At 42.6% G+C, this 25,827-nt stretch overlaps 2 protein-coding genes and 1 long non-coding RNA gene across 12 annotated transcripts in view; 1 reads left to right on the top strand and 2 right to left on the bottom strand.

Annotated features, from left to right (window-relative positions):
- MTMR1 (myotubularin related protein 1) overlaps positions 1-471 on the bottom strand; it is a 79,079-nt gene extending 78,608 nt beyond the window's left edge. Inside the window, exon 1 of the mRNA XM_077988077.1 lies at positions 454-471. Coding sequence (XP_077844203.1) covers positions 454-464 — 11 coding nt within the window. The 5' untranslated portion in view covers positions 465-471. The remainder of the gene's footprint in view (positions 1-453) is intronic.
- On the top strand, positions 169-25,785 carry LOC114674655 (uncharacterized). The gene is made up of 3 exons (XR_003725778.2): positions 169-271; positions 24,904-24,994; positions 25,666-25,785. It is a non-coding gene; the product is annotated as an uncharacterized LOC114674655 (long non-coding RNA).
- The window catches only part of MTM1 (myotubularin 1), a 100,890-nt gene continuing 94,285 nt past the window's right edge, over positions 19,223-25,827 (bottom strand). For 5 of the 10 annotated variants that reach the window (XM_077987710.1, XM_077987709.1, XM_015128385.3 and 2 more), the window contains one exon: positions 19,223-20,938. In XM_077987710.1, the coding sequence (XP_077843836.1) occupies positions 20,771-20,938 (168 nt within the window). In that variant the 3' untranslated portion in view covers positions 19,223-20,770. 10 annotated transcript variants of the gene reach the window in all.

Here is a 25,827-nt window from a genome sequence, read left to right as displayed (position 1 = left end):
GCGCGGGGGTCGGGGGGCGGGAGCGGGGGCGGGGAGGGCGGTGCGCGAGGTCGGCGCCGGGAACCCCCACCTCGCCCAGCCCCAGCTGGGCGCTCGCCCGCTAAGCCTTGGAGCGGGGGTCTGGGACCTCCTGTTCCAGCGACCTGGGTGCGTACAGAGCCACTGGGGTTCGGAATCCCCAAACGGATTATGCGTAGCGTGCTTCGCTCTATAGTTACACCGGGTTGACTGCAGAGACGTGGGGTGTAAAAAGAAGTTTGAAGACATTCAGGTATTAAAAATGATTCCCCCCCTCAGTTGTCCTTCCCAGAAAAGGTATAGGACAGCTCAAGCTCCTTCGGTCTTGACATCTTGAAGCACGAGCAATTCCGTGCATTTTAGCAATTCCTCCCCACCCCATTCTTCCCTCCATTCTCCCGCGCCCTCCCCCCCACCCCGCCGCCACAAACCCACCTCCTTGCCATCTGTAGGGCAACCAAGTGTTCTGATGCCGCCCTCGGAGCTTCCGCCCATGGTTTATGTTAAGACCAACATTTAACTTCTGTTGATTAAAAATCACTGCTATGAAAATCAAGCCAATATCTTGGTGAGGCGTTTAGGACATTGGCTTTCTGGGCTAGATTTATTTCCTTGCTCATTTTGTGTGGGTTCGAATATCCAACAGCTCATCCCCTCTCACCTCACCCCGATTAAGTTGGAAATGGGTGTGTGGCTCATGATTAAGCCTCTTTGCCTGTGATTGCTCTGGGTGTAGACAGGAGTCCTATGACCCAGGTCTGGCAAAGGAGATATAAAGGGAACAATTCGCTCACTGTTAAAAGGCAGACCTGCAGACAGGGAGTTACTCATGCCCATCCCAGACCCATCCTGCCCTACCAGCTTAATAACTTCAAACTGAACTTTGAGGATATGATGCCTGAAGCCCCAACAGCCATCTTACTCACAAGAGGAGGTGAGCCTGGGGTAAGAAGATGACAGAGTGAGGAGGGCTAGGAGGAAGGAAAGGAAGATCCCCAGACAATAATACCTCCTATCTCCCACTGGAGAATCACCTACTGCAGGTTGCTGGCTTTCTAAAATTATTAAATCAAACGGTTAGCCCACTGTTACGGACTGAATGTTTTCATCCCCCTGAAGTCCATATGTTGAAGCCCTAACTCCCTGTGTGATGGTGTTTGGAGATGGGGTCTTTGAGAGGCAATTAGGTCATGAGGGCCAAGCTCTAGTCTGATGGAACTGGTGCTTTTTAAGAAGGGTCACCAGAGAGCTTGATGTCATGCACTCATGCGCACACTGAGAAAAGGCCGTGTGAGTACACAGCAAGAAGGTGGCCATCTGCAAGCCAGGAACAGAGCCCTTACTAGGTCCCTGCTGGACCCTTAATCTTGGACTTTCCAGCCTCCAGAGTTGTGAGAAAATAAATTTCTGTTGTTTAAGCCACCCAGTCTATGGTATTTTGTTTTGGCAGCCTGAGCACGCTAAGACACCCACTTTTAGTTGGGTATTTTGTTACAAGTAGCTGCAAGCATCTTAGCTGTGCTGAGAATTGTCAGAAAGAAAACAGTGCAACTTTAAGCATATTTTAAGTACCATATTCTTCAAGAAAGATTAGGTCAAAGAGGAATTCACTGTGACACTATCATACTTTCAATTCAGTTAAGTACACTTGGGATTTAGAGGACAGAGATGAATCTGACATATCCCTGCCTAAGATGTTCACAATCCAGTGAAGGGGACAGACAAATTAACAATGACATTACAAGTTGGCAAGTGCTATAATGGGGACGGTTGCACAGGAGTGGAACACCTACCCCAATCCATAGGAGAAGAGGAGGTCAGGAAAACTTCCCCAAAAAGGTGACATAAAACTGAATCTTCAAAGATGAGTAAATCCTTGATGAGGCAAAGGAGTCAAGTTATTCCAGGCAGAAGGCACAGTTATGGGCACAGGTGTGGATTAGTAGGTATATTAATCTGTTTTGCTTTGCTATAAAGGAATACCAGAGACCTGGTAATTTATAAAGAAAAGAAGTTTATTTTTGCTCACAGTTCTGCAGACTGTACAAGAAGCATTGTGCTGGCATCTGCTTCTGGTAAGGGCCTCAGCAAGCTTACAATCACGGTAGAAGGCGAAGAGGGAACAGGCATGTCACATGGTGAGAGAAGGAGCAAGTGAAATGTGAGGGAGGCACCAGACTCTTAAACAACTAGCTCTTGCATGAACTCATAGAACGAGGATTCACTCATTACCACAGGGAGGCCACAAAGCCATTCCTGAGGGGTCCACCCTCAGGATGTTCACAATCCAGTTCACAACCCAGACACCTCCTGTTCAGCCCCAACTCCAACATTAGGGCTCACATTTCAACATGAGATTTGGAGGGCACAAGCATCCAAACCATATCTGTAGGTTAAATAGCTTATTATGTGTAAGAGAATGCCAAGAAATTGAGTGTTACTGGAGCATAAAGTCAGACAAGGTAAGTGAGGATCTGGACTGGTAGGCCAACAAGTTTGGGCTTTGTTCTGCAGCTCAGCAGATCTCAAATGTTAGTGTGCAAGAATCAGCCCCAGTCTGCATTTTCAGCAAAAGCTCCCATGATTCTGATGCAGGGCTTACTGCACTTGGAGAAATGCTATTGTATAGTCCCCCATCTATGTCCATTTGATAGATTGTGCTTCCAAAGACAGCTGTAATAGTATCCCCCATCCCACACACTCTTTTGCAAGGTGACCTTACCACTCACACATCAAGAGGTGGGTTCTGTTTACCCTCTCCTTGAATGTGGACTGGCCCTGTAACCCCTTTGACCAATAGAATGTAGCAGAGGTGATGCTGTGTAATTTCCAAGGCTAACCCTTAAGGGGTTTGCAGCTTCCAGTTTGGTTTCTGTGCATACTCCTTCTTGGAAGTCAGCTGCCATACTCTGAGGAAGCCCAAGCTGCCACAAGGGGAGGCCCATATGGAAGAGAACCAAAGCTCTCAGCCAACAGCCCTAGCTGAGTTCCCCAGGCATCATGGCCAGAAGCCAGCACTAACTGCCAGCTAAGCGAGTGAGGCCATTTCAAGTCTTTCAGTCATTCCGGTGGCCTAGCAAACACCACATGAAGCTGGTGAATCATACAATTGACTAACAGATTTTTGGAAACTAATAAATTATGGCTTTAAGCCACTAGGTTTTGGGGTGATTTTTTGTGCAGCAATAGAGCACCCAAGCATTGCTCTTGATGAATGATCCAGAGAAGTAATATCCCTTACCTGTTCAGCTCCCTTCCCCATTCAGCTGTCAGAATCCATGCACAAATCATAGCCACACTCCAAGGAGGGTACTCCACAGTAGTAGGTCAGAAGCTGTTATAATCTAAGATTTTACCCTGCTGGCAAGCTGAAAGTTTAGTTGATCACCACATTCTAACACTCAGAGAAAATATAAAGCCTGTGGGTCCAAAACAAAGACAGTTTATTATTCACAGCAAAATCAGCAGCCACAGCAATAGCTTGGATCTGCATCCTGAACCCCAGTCTCCACAGAGTGGCATGCTGTTCTGCAGTGCAAACTTGCCACTCTTACATTAAGAGGTGGTATCGGCTGGGCGTGGTGGCTCACGCGTGTAATCCTAGCACTTTGGGAGGCCAAGGTGGGCAGATCACCTGAGGTCAGGAGTTCAAGACCAGCCTGGCCAAAGTGGCGAAAGCCCATCTCTACTAAAAATACAAAAATTAGTCAGGCATGGTGGTGTGTGTCTATAATCCCAGCTACTCGGGAGGCTGAGGTAGGAGAATCGCTTGAACCCAGGAGGCAAAGGTTGCAGTGAGCTGAGATCGTGCCACTGCATTCCGGCCTGGGTGACAGTGAGAGACTCTGTTTCAAACAAAACAAAACATAACAAAACAAAAAACAAAACAAAAACAGGTGGTATCTATTTCCCCTCCTTTTGAACGGGGGCTGGCCTGTAACTGCCTTTGGCCAATAGGAGGCTAGATAGTATCTGCACATGTAATGGGATACACCACGGGAGAGAAAACCCCAAGGCAGGAAACTCTGGCTGCTACTGACCTGCCCATTCTCCCCTGCAGGGAGAGAGATGCTCCTTACCTTGGAATGAGTGATCAAATGTAAACAAATGTCCTTTGTGGAGATTTACATTTACACCCTGGGTTGGAATGTCTTCTCATACCAACTTTATTAACTGGGCTGTAAATATATTTCCTCAGAGAACCCTGACCATGCTGAAACCTGAGACAGTCATGGTGAATTGTCTCCGAACACACACAGGCCCTACCACCCCCTTCTGCCCACATGGGGGTCTAGTCATAGTTGCTGGGTTGACTATACTGCATTCCTAGAAATCACTCTAAGAGGACAGGAGTTGTGTGGTGGGAGGCAAGGTGAAGAGTGACTTCTCAGGCCCATGGTGATGCTCACCAGGAAACAGGAAAGGCCTCCTTTGAATGCCCAGCTGCACTCTGCAGTCCCTGCTGGGGAAGTGGGAAATGTATATGAGTATGCTGCATGTTTATGACATGTTTATGCATGTTTATGACATGTTTATGTAGAAAGTGGTAGTTTTCAAAATTACACACATGAAAATGGCTTGGGACATCCATTAATGTGCAGATTAATGAGCTTCACCACAGAGAATCTGAAAATTTAGTAGTTAGGTGCTAAGAATCCACATTTGATAAAGCACCTCAAGTGATTCTGATATACTTGGTTTGAGGACCACACTTTGAGAAACCCTGTTAGAGGTGACAAGGAGTGTGAAGTGATCATATTTCCACTCCAGAAAGATCACTAGGATTGCATGATGGAGGATGGATTGGAGGGGCAAGAGTGGCTGTGGGAAGGTCAGTTAAGAAGTTGTCATAATCAAGGAAGACCTGATGCATGAACCCTAACATTGGACAGGACTCAGTGACTGATGGACTGTTGGACATGAAATGAGGAGGGAAGGAGATGCCAACATGGACCACGCCTGGCACTGAGGTTTCAGACTTGGAAAACTGGGTAAAGGAGATATCAGCCACAGATAGAAGGAATCCAGGATGACAGGCAGGTGGGAGAGGTCAGTGACCAGGATGAATTGGTTCTGGACATGTTGAGCTTGACCCACCCTAAGTCCAAGCCCATATGTTGCCTTTGTGTGTGTCAGAAAAAAGAAACCCCTTCCTTACAACACTGGACTTCTGTTATCATAAAATTGTCATAGTATACCAATTTTGTTAAAGCTCAACCTTTGGCTGCCATATGCCAAGAAACTGCCATAATAGACCTAGAAATCTATGTGGACCTCATTCTGAAGGATCCCTGTCTTAGTCTGTTTGTGCTGCTATAACAAAATACCACAGACTGGGTAATTTAGAAACAATAAATAATTATTTCTCACAGTTCTGGAGGCTGGGATGGGAAACATGAAAACTCTCGCTGGTCTGGGCCTGGTCTCTCTGCTTTCAAAATGGTGCCTTTGTTGCTACATTCTTCAGAGAGGAGTAACGCTGTGTCCTCACATGGCAGAGGGTAAAAGGGTGAACACCTTCTGTTAAGCCTTTTTATAAGGTCACTGAATCTCATTCATGAGGACAAGCCCTCATGACTTAATCACTTCCCAACAGGCCCCAACTCTTAACACCACCACCATGGGGATTAAGTTTCAACAAGTGAATATTGGGGGACATTCAGACCATAGCAGTCCCCCTTAGATGTGACCCCCTTGTGCACTTCACAACCTGTGCAACAGTGCATAGCAGTCTTGGGAGGTACCTGTGGGTATCCAAGTGGAGTTGTCCAGTAGACAGTTGGAAGGGAACTCAGGAAAGAGAGGTAATAAAAAGTTGGCTACTTTTCATAAAATTTGAGGACAGAGGAACTCTTTGTTATTTAACCTTCAGCTTCACGATTTGGAAACTATGGTTGGGGTCATCACTTTCATTTCTGGAAAACAAATTAAGCATATGAAAGTGGACCTGATCATCCCTTGTAAAATAAATTTCTCAAAAACGGAATTTTGCTAGGACTGAGCAAAGCTAATCCTCAATGGAACTACATGTGACTGCACTGCAGAGAAATGTTCCCATCATTTGGAGGGTTTGTAGTGTCAGCTCAAAAGAGCAGGACTCTTGATAAAAATAAATTTTTTAAAAAGGCAGTCTCGGCTGGGCACAGTGGCTCACGCCTGTAATCCCAGTACTTTGGGAGGCCGAGGTGGGTGGATCACCTGAGGTCGTGAGTTTGAGACCAGCCTGACCAACATGGAGAAACCCTGTCTCTACTAAAAATACAAAATTAGCCGGGTGTGGTGGCGCCTGCCTGTAATCCCAGCTACTTGGGAGGCTGAGGCAGGAGAATCACTTGAACCTGGGAGGGGGAGGTTGAGGTGAGCCGAGATTGTGCCATTGCACTCCAGCCTAGGCAACAAGAGAGAAACTCCGTTCCAAAAACAAAACAAAACAAAACAAAAAACAAAAACAAAAAGCAAACAAGGCAGTCTCTCTGAGCATATGCTGGTTCAGAGGCCGCCCAATAAAAAAATTACATAAAACTTTTTCTTTTTTTCTTTTTTTGAGACAGAGTTTAGCTCTTGTTGCCTAGACTGGAGTGCAATGGTGTGATCTCAGCTCATCGCGACCTCCGCCTCCCAGGTTCAAGCGATTCTACTGCCTCAGCCTCCCGAGTAGCTGGGATTACAGGCGTGCGTCACGACGTCCAGCTAATTTTGTATTTTTAGGAGAGACGGGGTTTCTCCATGTTGGTCAGGCTGGTCTCGAACTCCCAACCTCAGGTGATCCACCCGCCTTGGCCTCCCAAAGTGCTAGGATTACAGATGTGAGCCACCGCACTCAGCCAAAATTAAATAAAATTTAAAATAGCTGGACTTCGATCCAATTTTTTGTGGGTGAGCTTGGATGACACATGGATGACATGTACAAATTCTTTTTTTTTGGCAGTTCAAAAAAACTCTTCTCCACAGATTCTAGGGATTAGGGCATAGACATACTGGGGGTACAAGACTGCCTACCAGAAGCACTAGGTCATGGTTCTCCAGAGAAACAAAAACAATAGGATGCATGTGTGTACGTGTATATGTATGTGTATAGACTTGGATATTTTAGGGAATTGGCTCATGTGTTTGTGGGGGCTGGCAAGTCTGAAATCTACAGGGCAAACCAACAGGCTGGAAATTCCAGCCAAAGTTGATGTTGCAGTCCTGAATCTGAATGCAGTCTGGAGCAGAATTTCTTCCTCTTTAGGGGACCTTAGTCTTTTCTCTTAAGGTCTTCCACTAACTGAATGAGGCCCACGCACATTATGGAGAATAATCTGCTTTACTCAGTCTATTTATTTATTTATTTCATTTTTAATTTTAATTTTAATTTTAATTTTTTTGAGACGGAGTCTCACTCTGTCACCCAGGCTGAAGTGCAGTGACACTATTTTGGCTTACTGCAACCTCTGCCTCCCTGGTTCAAGCAATCCTCCTGCCTCAGCCTCCCGAGTAGCTGGGATTACAGGCACACACCACCACATCCAGCTAATTTTTGTATTTTCAGTAGAGATGGGGTTTCACCATTTTGGCCAGTCTGGTCTCGAACTCCTAACCTCAAGTGATCCACCTACCTCGGCCTCCCAAAGTGCTGGGATTACAGGCATGAGCCACTGCGCCTCGCCTCAGTCTACTGATTTAAATGTTACTCTCATTGCTATGGTTTGAATGTATCCCCCGAAAAGCATGTGTTGGAAACTAAATCCCCAATGCAACAGTGTTGGAAGGTGGGACCTTTAAGAAATCTTTAGGTTGTGAATGAATTAATGCTGTTATTGTGGGAGTGGGTTCCCATTATATGAGTAGGTTCCTTATAAAAGGAAGAATTTAGCCCCCTTTTGCTTCTCTCTTGCCCTTTTACCTTCTGCCATAGAATGACACAGCATGAAGGCCCTTGCCAGATATAGGACCCTCAGTCTTGGACTTCCCAGGCTTCAGAATAATAAACTTCAATTCATTATAAATTACCCAATCTGTAGTATCCTATTATAGCAGCACAAAATGGTCTAAGACACTCATCTGAGAGAATCTAGACTGGTGTTTGACCAAACAACTGGGCACCATGGCCTAGCCAAGGTGACTCATAAAATTAACCATGACAGTGTCCAAAGGTTCTTTTGTGAAGTAGCAATTCTCAATGACACTTCAAATCAGTACAGCTAATGAGTGGGATTATTAAAACCACAGGTTCCTAAGTGATACGATTTGAATGAGTCCCCTAAATTTCATGTGTTGGAAACTTAATCCCCAGGGTGGCAATACTGAAAGGTTGGATTTTTAAAAGGTGATTGTATCAGTAGGGCTCTGCCCTTATGAATGCGTTAGTGGATTATCATGGGAGTGGAACTGGTGGCTTTACAAGAAGAGGAAGAGAGGCCTGAGCAAGTACGCCTAGCTTCCTCACCATATGAGGCCCTGCACTGCCTTGGGACGCAACAGTGTTTCCACCAGGAAGAAGTCTCTCACCGGATATGGCCCCCTGACCTTTGACTTCCCAGCCTCCAGAATTGTAAGAAAAAATTTATTTTCTTTATAAATTACCTAGTTTCAGGTCTTCTGTTATAAGCAACAGAAAATGGACTAAAACAATAAACTACAGAAAAAAACACCACAGATGACTTAACTTTGTCTTTAGAAGTTATCCGGAAGGCTCTCAGCCACAAGTTCAATTATTGGCAAGGCTAAAGGGTGCCTCGGGAGGCTTTTGCTTCACCACTCCCATCATCTCCACCATCCACCATTCTTTGATGTTGAAATTCCTATATCCTCAGTCTATGACAGGTGCTCTACACTGCAGTGTCAAGCTCGCCTTCACACAGAAACTGCGGTCCAGAGATCTCATACTCTCAAAGCTCCAGAGACTCCACTTGCCTCAACCTGGCAAGCATGTTTCAGAGACACACTTTTTGCCCCACTCAGTAAACACATACATTTCTCCAAGATAAATTCCTTTAAGGCAGCCACATTTGAGCAAGCAGCTGGGATATAGTGGTCCGCAAAGGAGGGAGAAGAGTCAGAAATAGGAGGAAGTCTGGAAGATGAGATTGTCAATGAAGCCAAAGGAAGAACATTGTCTTCAGAATAAATCTTGACCTTGGGTGACTGGGTAGAAAGTGATGCCAGTCCCTGAGATTAAAAAACAATAATAAAAATAAAAAAATAAAAAAAAGAAAGAGAAGCTATTTGAAGGGGAAGAACCTGTAACATGTCCAGGAAAGATTGGATAGGTGGGTCTGGTGCACAGGAGAAAGGCTGGGCTACAGATTTCAGCCTAAAGGTGTAAAACCTTGAGAAGCAGAACTGGCTAGCTGTGTAATGTGTAGAGCCCAGTGCAAAATGAAAAATGCAGGGTATCTTGTTCAAAAGTATTACAGATTTCCAGATGGTGATAGGAAAGCATTGAATGGGGCCTTTCTAAGCATGGGGCCCTGTGTGAGTGCACAGGTCAAAACACCCATGAAGTTGGCCCTGATGAGAATGTGTAAATTTGCCTGGGGAAAACATGTAAAATGAGAAGACAAGCGAGCCAAGGAGACATACTAGATCATTGGCACTGACAGGGCAGGTGAAGGAAGAGCAGCCTGGGAAGAGCTCGAGGGGGTTGCCAGAGACAAGCAAAGAGTCAGGACAGAGGGGGCATGGGAGCCAAGAAAGTCAAGTGTTCTAAGATGGAAGGAGTGATCCAGAGTGTCAAGTGTTGCTGGGCCATCTGGTAAGACAGGGCAAAGAAGTGTTCCCTGGATTTGACTGCAAGGAGGTGGTGTGGACTCTGCTGAGAGCACTCCCAAGGGACAGAAATGACTGGGAGGGCAAAAAGACAGTGAGTTCAGACCACCTAGTCACAGACTTTTGAGTTGCATGGACCAGTAAAATGAAAACAAAACCAAGCCCCACCGTTGTTGTTGTTGCCATTGTTCTTGTTGCCATTGTTGTGTGTCAGGACCATAACATAGGACTGCCGAGTAAGGACTGTGTACATGAGGCTCCATCTTTGAGAACCAATGTTGAAGCCTTCCATTGCCCTGCTTGGCAAGTAGATGTCAGCCGGAGTTAGGGGGATCCTTTTCATCCTGAGCACCACCGCATGGGGCTCACCAAAAGTGGGGAGAAAAGCACACAATCTCTTTGCCACCTATGCAGACAGGTGTCAACTCAGTCTGGCCTCGGGCAGGGATGCTTTGCAGCCCTAGGGTGGACTGGGCAGCAGGAGACCTGGACTCCAAAGCTGGACTGCTTTGTAAGGCCTTCAGCGCAGAGTTTGAACACTCTTGTTTGAATGTTAGGGATTTTGCAAATGCTAGAGATATTCACATTCAAATATAAGTTAAAACATCAGATATTATATATGGATTATCCTTTTCTCCAAGTCTGAAATAGCATAGTAATTGACTTGATGTAATTAGAGGCTGAAATTTGTAGACAGTAACCATCAGGTCTTACTTAGGAGAGGTGTGCAGATGTGCTTATTTAGGAATGAGAAAGATATTCTAAAATGCTTTTCTTGGATGAGATTTTGAGTCCATTGGAGAAGCAGGAGCATGGACTATATTTTCCATTCTTTATTTTCAATCTTTGTATATCTTTTTTTTTTTTTTTTTTTGAGACGGAGTCTCGCTCTGTCGCCCAGGCTGGAGTGCAGTGGCCGGATCTCGGCTCACTGCAAGCTCCGCCTCCCGGGTTCACGCCATTCTCCTGCCTCAGCCTCCTGAGTAGCTGGGACTACAGGCGTCTGCCACCACGCCTGGCTAATTTTTTGTATATTTTTTAGTAGAGACGGGGTTTCACTGTGTTAGCCAGGATGGTCTCGATCTCCTGACCTCGTGATCCGCCCGCCTTGGCCTCCCAAAGTGCTGGGATTACAGGCGTGAGCCACCGCGCCCGGCCTCATCTTTGTGTATCTTTATAGGTGAAGTGTGTTTCTTGTAAGCAATAGTTTCTTATAGGGTCTTGTTTTTTCATCCATTCAGTCACTCTGTGTCTTTCGATTACAGAGTTTAGTCCATTTGCGTTCAATGTTATTATTGATAAGTGAGGACCACTCCTGCCATTTGGTAATTTGTTTGCTGTTTGTTTTGTGGTGTTTTCTTCCTTCTTTCCTGTCTTTCTTCCTTCTTTCCTTTAAGTGAAGGTGATTTTCTCTGGTGGTATGATTTAATTTCTTGCTTTTGACATTTTGTGTATTTGTTGTATATTTTTACGTTTGAGGTTACCATGAGGCTTGCAAATGCTATCTTATAATCCTTTATTTTAAGCTGATGAGAACTTAGCGCTGATTGCATAAACAAATAAATAAGCAAAAAGAGAACTAATAACAACTCTACATTTTAACTTTATCTGCCTGTTTTTAAACTTACTATTGTTTCTCTTTGCCTTATTGCATTGTCTATGTCTTGAAAAGTTGCAGTTATTATTTTTGATTCATTCTTTGTTTAGTCTTTCTACTTAAGAGTGTTTTACACACCACACAGTCTTATAATATTCTGTGTTTTCCTTTGTGCTATTACCAGTAAGTTTTGTACCTTCAGATACTTCCTTATTGCTCATTAATATCCTTTTTCTCTCAGATTGAAGAACTCCCTTTAGCATTTCTTATAGGACAGGTCTGGTGTTCATGAAATCCCTCAGCTTTTGTTTGTCTGGGAAGATCTTTATTTCTCCTTCATGCTTAAAGGATATTTTCGCTGGATATTCTATTCTAGCATAAAAGTTTTCTTCCTTTAGCACTTTAAATACGCTATGCCATGCTCTCGTGGCCTGTAAGGTTTGCGCTGAAGAGTCTGCTGCTAGACATATTTGGGCCCCATTGTATGTTATTTGTTTCTATTCTCTTGCTGCTTTTAGGATTCTTTCTTTATGTTTGACCTTTGGGAGTTTGATTATTAAATGCTTTGACGTAGTTTTCTTTAGGATAATACATGCATGGGCCTAGCACAAAAGAAAGCATGTGCATAGGAGCCCAGCACCAGAGAAAGAAAGCTGTGCTCCGGAGGAGGCAAAAAGATGAGGCACCCCAGAATCTGGAAGATAAAGCTTTTTCCTCCTCTGGTCTCTCTCTCTCTAGCGCCCTCTACTGACAAGGATTTACATTTTGCCAGCTGATAAATATTTACAAAGCCCATCTCCATTATCACAGAGCAGTTAAAGGAGGATGGCTTTGGAGCTGAGAATGCATTGATAAGTGGTGTAGAGACTCACAGACTTACTGGGTTGAAAGAAACGCTAATCTAATGTCTTCCTATTTCCAATCCACGTCCCACTTGATGATTGAATTCCCCCTACAAGATCCTACCAGGCACTGCTTCCACAGGTGTAGGGCCAAAGAAAGAAATCCCTACATTTACGCCTATTTCTGTCCAAAGTATCAATCAATACAACAAACCTTTCCAAAAGGAGCTAATTCTGTAATCAGTGATTAATTCTTTCAATGACATCTACTTAAGGATGCAATTTGACCAATATGTAGGTATTGCCTGAAATAGTCATTTCTAAACACTTGGCACTGGACCAGCTGCACAAAATTACCGGGGGTGCCTTTAAAAAAAATAATAGACCTTTATGTAGTTTTAGGTTTCAGAAAAATTGAGTGGAAATTATAGAGAGTTCCCATATACCCTCTCACAGCACGCCCCACCCCCCATCCTAGTTTCCTTATTATCAACATCTTGCATTAATGTGGTACACGAGTTACAATTGATGACCCAATATTGACACATTATTATTAACTCAAGTCCACTGTTTACATTAGGGTTCATTCTTTGTGTTGTACATTCTGTGGGTTTTGACAAATACATGGTAATGACATGTATCCGCCATTATAGTATCATAAAAAATGGTTTCTGGTTTCAGTGCTCTAAAAATCCCCTGTGCTCCACATACTCATCCCTCCCTCTTTTCTTCCCTTCCTCTCCCTGAACCCCTGGCAACCACTGGTCTTTTTACTGTCTCTACAGTTTTGCCTTTTCCAGAATGTCACATAGTTGGAGTCATACGGTATATAGCCTTTTCAGATTGACTTCTTTCACTTAGCAATATGCACTTAAGGTTCCTCCATGTGTTTTAATGGCTTGATAGGCTCATTTCTTTTTAGTGCTGAATAACATTTCATTGTCTGAATGTACCATAGTTTTGTTTACCCATTCACCTGTTGAAGAACATTTTCACTGCTACCAACTGCGGCAACTATGTGACAAACATGGGGCAACTGCTGGAAACGTTTGTGTGAAGGATTTGCCTGGACATAAGTTTTCAGTTCATCTGGATAAATGCCAAGGAGCATGGTTGCTGGGTCATATGGTAAGACTTTGTTTAGCTTTGTGAGAAACTAAACTGTCTTCCAAAGTGTCTGTGTCATTTTACATTGCCACCAGCAATGAATGGGAATTTCTGTTGCTCCACATTCTCACCAGTATTTCATGTTGTTGGTGCTTTGGATTTGGCCATTCTAATAGGTGTGTAGTGGTATCTCATTGCTGTCTTAATTTGCATTTCCCTGATGACATATGATGTGGAGCATGTTGTCATATGCTTATTTGCCATCTGTAGATCTTCCTTGGTGAGGTGTCTGTTAGTCTTTTGGCCATTTTTTAAATGTATTGTGTTTATTGTTGAGTTTTAAGAGTTCTTTTTATATTTTAGATAACAGTCCTTATCGAATATGTGTTTTGCAAAGATTTCTTCTCAATCTGCAGCTTGTCTCGTCATTCTCTTAAGTATGTTTCATGGAAGTTTTAAATTTTAATGTGGCCCATTTTGTTAATTTTTTCTTTCAGAGATTGTGCTTCAGCTTTATATCTAAACACTCATTGTCAAACTCAAGATCACCTAGATTTTATTTCTTTAAAGATAATTTTCATATTCATTTTTCTAACCTGCCTCCAGCAATGTTCTAGTACATTTTTAATTATCAGCTCTCTGAAGAAAGACAAAGCCTTCATTTGTAGCATTTGCTCATTTCTGTGGCGTAACTCTTCCCAGCTTGGCCAATTTCAAAGTACCACCTTGACATCACTGAATACAGAATTAGGAAGAGATGCTCAGAGTTGTCTCTGACAAACCTATATAAGCCAACTCCGGCAGAATGACTGCTTGTGTCTGATAATTTGAATAATCTGAAGTCTTACAAGTCTTTTTCTGCTCTTTTGTTTCTATTGATGTTCGCTGAAGACTTTCTGTCTGCTACTTTTCACTGGGAGATGTTCATTTTCTTTGAAAAATGATTTGCGAGAATTCTTAGAGGCCTGCTGATAAAGGTGTGTTCCTCCATAGAGCATTTGCTTCCACCAAGCACCTGGGGGCACCACAAGACTGGTGCCTGAGGATTTTTGAACTACTGAGGTGAAGTGAATTTGAACTATACTGGAAAGCCTGCTAGTGAGCACCACTTCTCAGGGACATTTGAATCTTCTTCCCTCTCCTCTGCTCTGGGCCAAGCAATTTTCCTTACAGGCTTCTGCTATCGTGGGTATAGTGGGAGTGTGTAAGAACATTGAGGTAATCAGGCATGAACTCCCTCAAATTCCCTATCCCCCTTGAATTCATACCCTATGGTTGCTGTAACAGATTACCCAAGCTTAGTGGCTTAAACAACATACATTTATTATCTCACTAATTATTATTAATGTCATATTAATAATAATTTATTATTTCTGGAGATGAAAGTCCAACCCAGGTCTCATGGGCTAAACTCAAGGTGTGGGCAGGGCTGTGTTCCTTCTGGATGCTTTAGAGAAAAATCTGTTCCCTGTCTTTTCCAGCTTCTAGAGGCTGTGCAGTCCTTGGCTCCTGGCCCCTTGCTCCGTCTTCAGAGCCAGCATGGCCAGTCGTCTTTCTCTCATGGCATGGCTGTGACTCTTATGTCTCTTCCACCTCCAGCTTCCACTTTTAAAGAGCCTTGTAATGACATTGGGTCCACCTCAATAATCCAGGACGATCTCCTCATATAAGGGTCAGCTAGTATTGCAACCTTAACTCTATCTGCTACCTTAATTCCCCGTTGCTACGTAACCTCACATATTCACAGGTTCTGGAGATGAGGACATGGACATCTTTGAGGAACCATTATTCCCTCCATCAGTGTTTCTTCATCTGCACCCACACTCCTCTAGTTGCTGAGGAAGAGGAGTCCTTTCTGTTGTGCAAAGCAAATTCCACTCTGTCTGTGTCCTTGGGCTCATCCCCACTCTGAGGCCTTGTTCAATCAAGTAACAGCTCCCTCTTCTCTATGCAATCTCTCATTTGCCACTGGCTTCTTCCTCCTGATGTATGATCCCATGAAAGTCTCTTCCTTTCAAAAGCCCATTCTGTCTGTCTCATTTCTCAACAGTTATTATCCAATCTCTCTCCTTTCTTTAGAGCAAACCCTCTAGAAAGAGAATCCCACTCTTGTGTACCCTTCGTTCATTCACTCACCAATTCATGCATTCAAATAAATATATATATTTTGCACCTACCTTGTGCCAGGCACCCTATTGGGCATTATAGCTAAGAACAAGGCAGCTTAGAGTGCAGTGACGAAGAAAGACATTCAACACATAATTTCAACAAAGTATGGCAAGTGCAATAGTAGGAGATGTATAAGGCCCTGAGGGAGCAATCCTCAGCAATCCTCAATGGTTGTTCCCCATTGATTATGTTAGCTGTGGGTTTTTCATAACTGGCTTTTATGATGTTGACGAACTTTTAAAGTATAAACTATTAAGAGTTTTTATCATAAAAGAAAGGATGCTAAACTTTGTGAAATGGTTTTCCGCATCAATTGAGTTGATTTTATGGTTTTTATCTTTCATCGTGTTAATGTGGTATATTACATTGATTTATATGTTTATATGTTAAACCAGCCTTGCATGTCTACTTAGCTTCCAAGGCTCAGTTCTGACAATATTGCCAAGAAGTTCCTCCCTAGTTCCCTATACTGGCCCAGAAGTCTGCCATCTGTCTCTATCCTTGCAGGCAGCACCCTGCTTGGAAATTACTGGTTAACTGGATTGTCTTCCCACTAAGCCAGATGCTCCTTGAAGGAGCCTACTGTTTTCTTTATTTGTATTTCAACAGCTGGCACGGGTCTGTGTTATAATAGAAAATATTTGTTGAAGTGATCTTACTTTAAATAAAAAATACTTCTGGCTCTGAGCCTCTCTCATTTGTAAAACGACCAAAAAATTATGATCAATTGTATAAGGTTATGGGGAGGCTAAATAGTACAGTGTTTGGCACATATGGCCCAAATTGATAGCTCCCTTTCTTCCATTTAGAGACGAAGGGAGTTGAAGTACATGGTCTGGGGCTTTGGATAGAAGCAACAATAGAAATAGAGAATAAAACTGAAGGCAACTGTAAGTGTAAATTTTGTCTGAGATATAAGGAAATGAACTAGTCATTTACCTAATTATAATTGCGTAGCTTGTAATAGGAAAGCCTAGCAGTGTCTGATTTCTCACCTTGCATACCCTGACCATCCGAAGCTAAAGGAACTGAGGTGTGGTAGGCACCATAATGCACCCCCACACACAAGTTGCCCACAGCCCAATCCCCAGAACCCGTGAATATGTTACAAGACAAGAAGGAATTAAGATTGCCAATTAGCTGACCCTGAGACAGGCAGATTATCCTAGGCTGTACAGATGGGCCCAATGTAATCACAAGGGTCCTTAAAAGTCAAAAAGGGAGGCAAAAAGAGAGTCAGAGACTTGAAGATGTTCTGCTGCTGGCTTTAGAGATGGAGGAAGGGGTCGTGGCATCAAGGAATGCAGGTGGCCACGAGAAGCTGGAAAAGCAAGGAAAATAATTCTTCCCTAGAGCTTCCAGAAGGAATGCAGCCTTGCCAACATCTTGATTTTAACCGTGAGACCCATTTCAGACTTTTGACCTCTAGAATTTTAATACATTTGTTGTAAGATAATAAATCACTAAGTTTGTGAGGGTTTCTTACAGCAGAAACAGGAAACTCATATGAGGCAAATGTCATCTTGTGTGATAAATATTTTACATGCATGAGTGATAAAAATGCATTTTTGAGAACACCAAAACTTATTCTTCTCTAACTGTAACTTGGCACCCATTGACCAACTTCTCCTGGTACCCTCTTCCCCACTACCCTCCTCAGTCTCTGGCAACCATTTTATTCTCTGTTACTATGAGATCAACTTTTTAAGATTCCACATGTAAGTGAAGCCATACAGTGTTTGTTTTTCTGCTCCTGGCTTATATACATACATTGAAACATCGCATTTTACCTCGTAAGTACATACAACTACAACGTGTCAGTTGTAAATTTAAAAAAATTAAAAAGGTGAATCAAATGTCATTAACACTGCATTTCTGAGAAGGGCTGTGTGAGTTGTAAGGAAACTTTGAGAACGTGCAGCCCACACCCTCACTGAGCAGATGGAGGCCGAGGCCTCCTCCATATCGGTAGCATCTGGGGGCGAGGACTTCACTCACACCTTTCCTTCAGGAAAAGTCACTGCTGGTGCCGATGAGAACCCTGGTTTCCACACATCCCATCCAGGGTTCTAACATAGCTTTGTGATACAGAGTTCATGAAATGTAAGCAACTTTTATAATGTACATGGAAGCCACTGTGAAACAATTTCAGAACGGCTGGAAACAAATAAGCAGTGCTCTCAAAAGCCAGAGAAACAAACTGCTAAGCCTTAATGGTCGTGTCTAAGCATTGAGCCACTTTATGTGTTTGAAATACGTTATCATCTTTGATTTTAAAGGAGAAATTGCAAATAAGAACTAATCCATGTCTGAATCTAAGCCTCATAAGAAAGTGAAAATCCTGCATTTTACTCCTCTTTCCTCTTCCAAGTATGTTCAATATGGAAGGAAGACCTCAGTAACAATCCCTTAACTTATAAATCTACCAATCAGTTTGGCATGTCAGACTACTTCAAATATTGGTATTCCAGCTTCATACTTTTAGTGGTTCTGTAAACCTAAAAAATTCAACTGAAATGTAGTTCAACCATGTAATGCTTTTCTGCAAGTGTGCTATTATTCTTGCTTGTGGGGTGCGCACTGCATACATTTCCCATTTCTCTCGGGTGTCCCCTCTTTTGCTTTAATGGCCACCAGTGGGTGCATCCTCCAGTAACAGGAGTATACACTCTTTAATAAATTCCCACATTAAGAATTTTCCATTTAGACAGTCCTGCTTTTGCCTAATGTACCCAAATGCCACAAGAGTTGTCTGAATGACACCACAGATCTGCATTATGCAAGTGATAAAATACTACTCAGCTTATTCTGAGACTTTTTGAGTATTATTCCTTCCAAAAAAGCAAAAGGATAAGCTTTGCTGCACTATCAAAAACAGGTCAGAAAGTGCTATGACTATATTTAGAAATGAAACCTATTATCAAAAATATATGTTTCTGAATTATTTGAAGAGTTGTCCCAGGAAGAGAGGTTCTTCAATTTCATTCCAAAAGGCAGAGCTCAGGCCATTCAGTGGGAACTCAAATGTAGACTTCAGGCTAACATCAGTATGAACCTGTGGTGGTGCTGTAGGACGTGGGCCATGTCAGTGAACGCCTGGAACAATGGCATTCTACTCAGTCGAAAAATAGGGGTAACAGAATGCCACCTAGCTCATAAGGTCCTAGTGAGGGTTCAATGCGGCAATGTCTGAGGAAGGACTTCACAAAGTACTTCAAATACTCATCGTTATGAAAGATACACTTAGTCATTTAAGAGTCCTATTCTGATTTTTCTTTAAGCTCTGTTGGACGTGATCTATTCTGATTGTCAAAAAATGGTCAGTTTTAGTTTACTGCTATAACTATTCAGCATTCTTAGAATGTACATATGTAAACAACATAATTTCCAACTGGCAATATTGTTTGAAGAATTTTAAAAATTCTTACCTAACGAGACATCAACTAACTATGGCTTATTTAACCAGTATCTTCACATCCCTTACTATCAACTGCTGTGTTCCCTATTCAGAGCCTGAAGTTTTGCGTGTTCACTTTTGCAAAAGCCATCCTCCTAGACAGTTGTAACTCTTAAAATCTGCATTGTTAATGCACTTAAATGCCCAATCTTGCTGAAATTTTGGGAGAGCCCTGCAAGGTTGCCAGTGAGATAAAAAGTACATGAAGTAGACCCAGGAAAAGAAATCAGATGGCCACCATGCACATTTCCAACACATACACACTTACAGCCCTGAAAATAGTTTTAGGTTTCAGTTAATACATTTATTACAGCAGGTCTTTAGTCATTATTGCCATTAAAAAGTTTTCATGAAATTTCACAAAATCTTTCAGGCTATTAGTATTAGCTTTCTTTTTATGGAGTGAAACTTTGTTAATTTATGAAATATTTACAGCATTTACAAAAAGTAAGAAAATGTCTAATAAAATTTCTTATACTTACAAAATTCATACATTATACTACTGTATTTGAGATGTCTTACTTGGTAGACCAATTAAACTATGACGTAAAATAATTTACAAAGATATATTTAATCTTTCTTAATTCACTGAAAACAAAACCATATTAGTTATAAATAGTCCTTTACAAATCATTGTAAAACACTTAATTGTTTTAACTCGAGCCTTAGCTTTTACAAATATACTTAATAAATGAATTAGTTCAGATAGCAAATAGAACTGTGCATTTAAAATTTCACTTAATACTATAAAACAAAACAACCTGAAAAAGCAAACTGCCTGGTACTTCAAGTAAAAATTTGTAGAACCAGTTTTTATGCACGCGTAGGGTGGGGAGGGGAAGCCAACACCATTGAAATTGAAATGCATAAACACAATACTTTCAAGAATACGCTCAACACATGTACATCTGGGGCACTGATTTCTAAGGATGATGCTCTAGCAATAGCTCATGCATCCAAGACGGTAGCCCTACATTTTGGCAGATGAGCTGGATTGACTAGAGCAACATTTGTGAAAACATTCCCCTAAGCAGCAGGATGCTCCCAACATCCTTGGACAGTGCTCTCTTTGGGGTCTGCCACAACCCGAAAACCATTCTGAATTTTAGGCAAGCTCATGAAAGGATTTAGAAAATAAAACTGGCAAATTAAAAAAAAGCAAATCATATTTAACTGGGCCCTGTCAGTTTTTTAAAAATATAAAAATAGGCTTCTCTGGAAAATTAGGGGAAAACATTTTCTACCCCTAAATTTCCAAATAATGAAAAACTCATCTATACAGCTATTTCTCCTTAAGTCACCACTTATGACGGTATAAAAGTTGGCAATTACTTAAACACCTTGCTTTTGGGTAATGCCTAAGAAGCTGAGCTCAATTTGGTTTTGGCAGTAACATGCATCTTTCACATTTGGATTCATATTAAATAATCCAAAGCAACTGTTAAGCAGCTTCAGGAAAATGCATTTCATGAACATATTTCCCTTTGATTTTAAAATAATGTTGTTTCAATTAAGCCCACAAAATATATATTGTATATATAGTATTTCTCAAGAGGTAAATTAAATCTCAATTTTGTCTTTCAAAAACTGTTTTTTAAAGGTGTCAGCGTTTTCCAAAACCTCATCTCAGCTCCCTTCTTCTGATTGCCGTGTGGACCCTGTAGTTTTCTTGTAATATGTATTCTAGAAGGCACATATTCAAGAGTTTAACGTTATGTTAGTTCAAGTTCTACATGGAGGCAAATATTTTAATCTACTTTTTACAAATGCCCCAAATGAAAGTCAGCTATCGCCTTTATTTCGAGCTCTAATGCACTGCCAGGGCCCCCCTCAGAAGTGAGTTTGCACATGGGGCATCATTTGCGAAGGACTGGAAGGTGAAGTTGGGGGATCAGAAAGCTTGGCAGAGTTGGCGAGCTGCAGTTCCTCAAGCCGCTTTATGTATTCATCGCGCAAGGCTAAGAGTTCCATGTAACGCTGCTCCACTGGATTCGGCTGCTGGAGAGAACCAGAGACTTGAGTTACACTTTACGCCAGGCATGTCACGAGAACTCACCTGTTCCACCCATCTGCTGCGACTGCTGCTTTGTAAATAAGTTAAGTAGGTATTATGTAAACTCAAAGTTTAACATAATACATACTTTCCTTAACTACTGCCTCATTGACACATACAGGAAAGTACAACACACAGTACTAAACACCCAAGTACTAAGTATTTGTTCACCAAGAAATACCTAATGTACACATTTCCTCACACGTGTCACCATCTTTTAAAATTTATCAGCCCAAACACAGCTCCAGTCTCCCGTGTTGCCTGTCCCAGGCCCACTGTTCTCTTTCACTCTGAGGGACAACTCTTCTCAAGTTGCCATGTGACCTTCCTTTTTGTGCAGATTTGTGACACTTTCCCTGTGAGTATCCAGCAACAAAATACAGTATTACTTTGTATTTTATCAGAGTTTACATCACTGGTACCATCTGGTATTTATTAATTGACATTTTGACCCAACATGTTTTCTGAATTTCATCCTTGTTAAGTTGCATTGAAGGAATAAACCAGTTTCTCCACCCCTTCCCAGGCTGACGGGTAATCAGTGATTTCCAGGGTTCTTCGGTAGTGTGTGCAATGCTGTACTGAGTATCCTTGTACACATCTCCTCAAGCACATATGCGAGTGTTTCTCTAAGGAATTTTCCTAGGGGTGGAACTGCTGAGAAGTAGAATATGGTCTTTTCAACCTCACCGGATGCTGCCAAATTGTCTGCAGAGAGGCTCCTGCTGGTGATACCTGGCAGTTCTCATTGTTCTGCATTCTCACCAGAACTTGGGAGTATACGATTATTATCATTTTTTCCAATTTGAGGGCTGTAACATGGTATGTCACAGTAGTTTTTGTTTGTATTGCTCTGCTAGAACATCTTTTCATGTGCGTGTTGCCCATCTTAATACATGGCTGACAGCCATAGCAGCTCTGCTATGCTCCGCCTTGGGTGTGAATGCTGGGTTTGCCCCCTCACCTTCTGTGTGCCTCCATTTCCCTATCTGTAGAATGGGAATCAAAACAGCATAGCCCTCACATGGCATTGTTGTGTGAGTGAAGTGAGTTAATAGCATCTTTTGCTACAATGGTGACTACTTTGATGAGTAAACAAGGGATTGATGTTGATACAAAGGCAGAAGTCAGGCTGGAGCATAACGCGATTCTCCCAGCATGTTAAGTTTTAAAAGTTTTGTACTGAGATATAAACCACGCACAGTGCAAAATCTTCAGATGTTCAGCTCAGTGAATCTTGACATACATACACACTTAAGTTATCACACCCAGGTCAAGATATACAACAGAACAGTACTCCAGAAAGTTAATGTTTTGAAGGGATCAGGGGCAAGCACTTTCTAGAAAGCTTAAGCAATATATGAAGACCTTAATGTAAAACCCTAAACCATGGAAACCCTAGAAGAAAACCTAGGCAATACCATTCAGGACATAGGCATGGGGAAAGACTTCATGACAAAAACACCAAACGCAATTGCAACAAAAGCCAAAATGGACAAATGGGATCTAATTAAACTAAAGAGCTTCTGCACAGCAAAAGAAACTAGCATCGAAGTGAAGAGGCAATCTATAGAATAAGAGAAAATTTTTGCAATCTACCCATCTGACAAAGGTCTAATATCCAGAATTTACAAGGAACTTAAACAAATTTACAACAACAACAAAAAAAGATAAACAACCCCATCAGAAAGTAGGCAAAGGATATGAACAGACACTTCTCAAAAGAAGACATACATGTGGCCAACAAAGATATGAAAAAAAGCTCATCATCACTGATCATCAGAGAAACGCAAATCAAAACCACAATGAGATACCATCTCATGCCAGTCAGAATGGCGATTATTAAAAAGTCAGGAAATGATAGATGCTGGCAAGGCTGTGGAGAAATAGAACACTTTTACACTGTTGGTGGGAGTGTAAATTAGTTCAACCATTGTGGAAGGCAGTGTGGCGATTCTTCAAGGATCTAGAACCAGAAATACCATTAGACCCAGCAATCCCATTATACCCAGAGGAATATAAATCATTCTACTATAAAGACACATGCACACATGTTTATTGCAGCACTATTTACAATAGCAAAGACATAGAACCAACCCAAATGTCCATCAATGATAGACTGGATAAAGAAAATGTAGTACATACACACCATGGAATACTATGCAGCCATAAAAAGGAATGAGATCATGTCCTTTGCAGGGACATGGATGAACTGGAAGCCATCATCCTCAGCAAACTAACACAGCAACAGAAAACTAAACACTGCATGTTCTCCCTCATAAGTGGGAGCTGAACATTGAGAACACATGGACACAGAGAGGGGAACACACACACCAGGGCCTGTTGGGGAGTGGGGGGTGAGGGGAGGGAACTCAGGATGGATCAACAGGTGCAGCAAACCACCATGGCACACGTATATCTATGTAACAAACCTGCACGTTCTGCACATGTATCCACCACCCCCTTTTTTTTTGAAGGAAAAAAAGAAAAAAAAAAAAAGAAAAAAGCTGAACATCTAACAGAAGTGCCTTCCACATATAGTGGTTTCCAGAACCATCCTGCTTTCTACTGTGTTGAACTATTTGCTGAAGCTGTGAGCACCAACAAGGAAGCTGTGAAGACAATACACTGATGAAGAATGCTGCAGTTAATTTTTTTTTTTTTTTTTTTTTTTTAAGAGAAAGGGTCTCACTTTGTTGCCAGGCTGGAGTGCAGTGCAATCATAGCTCAGCAAAACCTTGAACACTGTAACCTTGAACTCCTGGGCTCAGGCGATCTTCCTGCCTCAGCCGGCCAAGTAGCTAGGACTACAAGCATGCACTGCCACGCCCGGCTACTTAAAACTTTTTTTTTTTTTTTTTTTTTTTTTTTTTGTAGAGATGGGGCAGGGGGTCTCACTATGTTGCTTAGGCTGGTGTTGAATTTCTGGGCTCAGGTGATCCTCCTGCCTTAGCCTCCCAAAGTGCAGAGATTACAGATGTGAGCCACTGTATCTGGTCTGGATCCAATTTTTAATGTTCAGGAGAATGGTCTCTATTAGAAGCAGACACTTTCTAGAACCTGTATCCCAGAGAAGGGAGCATGAGCCATGAGGTTGCCCTAAAAAATTAACACAAAGTTGGGTGGCTTTTAAAACAACAGAAATTTATTCTCTGATGGTTCTGCAGGGCAGATGCCCCAAATTAGGACGTCAGCAGGGCCATGCACCCTCTGGAGGCTTTAGGGGAGAATTCTTTCTCACCTCTTCCAGCTTCTAGTGGCTCCAGGTGTTCCTTGGCTTATGGCAGCATCGCTGCAATCTCTGCCTGTTTTCACATGGCCTTCTCTCCTCTATGTCTGGGTCTCAAATCTTCCCCTCCTTTCTCTTTTGAGGACATCTGTCATTGGATTTAGGGCTCACCCACCCTAAATCTAGGATGATCTCATCTTGAGATCCTAAACTTAATTACAACTGCAAAGATCTTTTTCCCAAATATGGTCACATTCACAGGTTCTGGGTCGCTGTCTTTTGGGGGACACACCATTCTACCCACTACAGGCAGCCAAGGTGTGAATCAGCTAAAGCCAGGTACAAATGCAGCAGAGATGGAACTGTGCCCACATTTCTACTGGGACTGGTGCTTCCATTAGTGCTCCAGTTACAAAGCCCCATAGGATTGCAGAAGTCTCTTAATCCCATTCTCCCTATGATCACTGTGACTTTTAGGGTGTGACCTGGCAGTGGGAAGTTTTTCAAAAATGCTTGGCAGAATGCCTAACACCCAGTAAGTGCTGTGGGATGCTTGCTAATATCCTTTGTCCATTTTTCTCTTAAAATTCAACTGAGGGCCAGACACTGTTCTAGGTGCTCAGGATCCACCAGTGAACAAAGGAGGCCCAAATGACTATTTTTATGGCCTTTATCTTCTAGCAGGGGGAGACGGACAAACGACGAACCTAACCATCCTGGGAGTTTCACAGAATGTTTGAAGGTGATCAATTCTACAGAAGACTAGAGCAGGGTAAGAGGATTCCACTCTAAACTGGATGGTTGGAGTGAGCTGCACTGAAGAGGTAACTTTTGGGCAAAGACTTAAGGGAGATGAAGGAGGGCATCAAGTGGATACCTGAGTGTCTGAGGAAGAGCAGAGGCGTCTGGCTGAAGCTGAGCATGTGAGAAAGAGTTGTTGGTGAGGATGCCAGGAGGTCACAGAGGTAAGGGGTGGGGTGGAGGTCACACGAGGCTTAAGAGGCCATTGTAAGGACTTGTGCCTGGACTCTGGGTGAGGTGAGCAGCTACCTGGCCAGTTTCCAGCAGCTGAGTGGCATGATCTGCTTTGGCTGCCATGTTGAGAAGAGCAGAAAGAAGTAAAGGTAGCATCAGGGGGTCCAGCTAGAAGGCCATTGCTGCCACACACGGGAGAGGGCAGGCAACACACACCAGCGTGGTGGTGGGGGCTCAGTGAGAAGTGCTCGGACTCTACATGTGTTTTGAAGGCAGAGCCCAACAAGCTCTCCTGACAGATTGGACATGGGGTGTGGGAGAGAAAGGTGTGAAGGATGACTCTAAGGTTCCTGGCCAGGGCAACTAGGCTGAAGCTACCACGAACTGAAATGGGGAAGATGGCAGGAGGAAGAGGTTTTGGGGGAAACGTTAGCAGTTCTGTTTTCACATGTTAACTTTTATTTCCAGTCCCAGCACCGTTTACTGAACATTCCACTCATAGGGATGTGTTACATCACCACCTTCTTACTATTCCAAGTCTCCACATCGATGCAGGTCTGTTTCTGGGCTCTACTCTGTTCCAAGTAAGTCTTGCTATATAGCAGGGCAGGTTCTTCCTTGATATTCTCC

This window comes from Macaca mulatta, chromosome X, assembly GCF_049350105.2.
Source record: "Macaca mulatta isolate MMU2019108-1 chromosome X, T2T-MMU8v2.0, whole genome shotgun sequence".
Lineage (NCBI taxonomy): Eukaryota > Metazoa > Chordata > Mammalia > Primates > Cercopithecidae > Macaca > Macaca mulatta.
The sequence above is the reverse complement of the archived record's forward strand: the minus strand, read 5'-3'. Positions and strand labels throughout refer to the sequence as shown.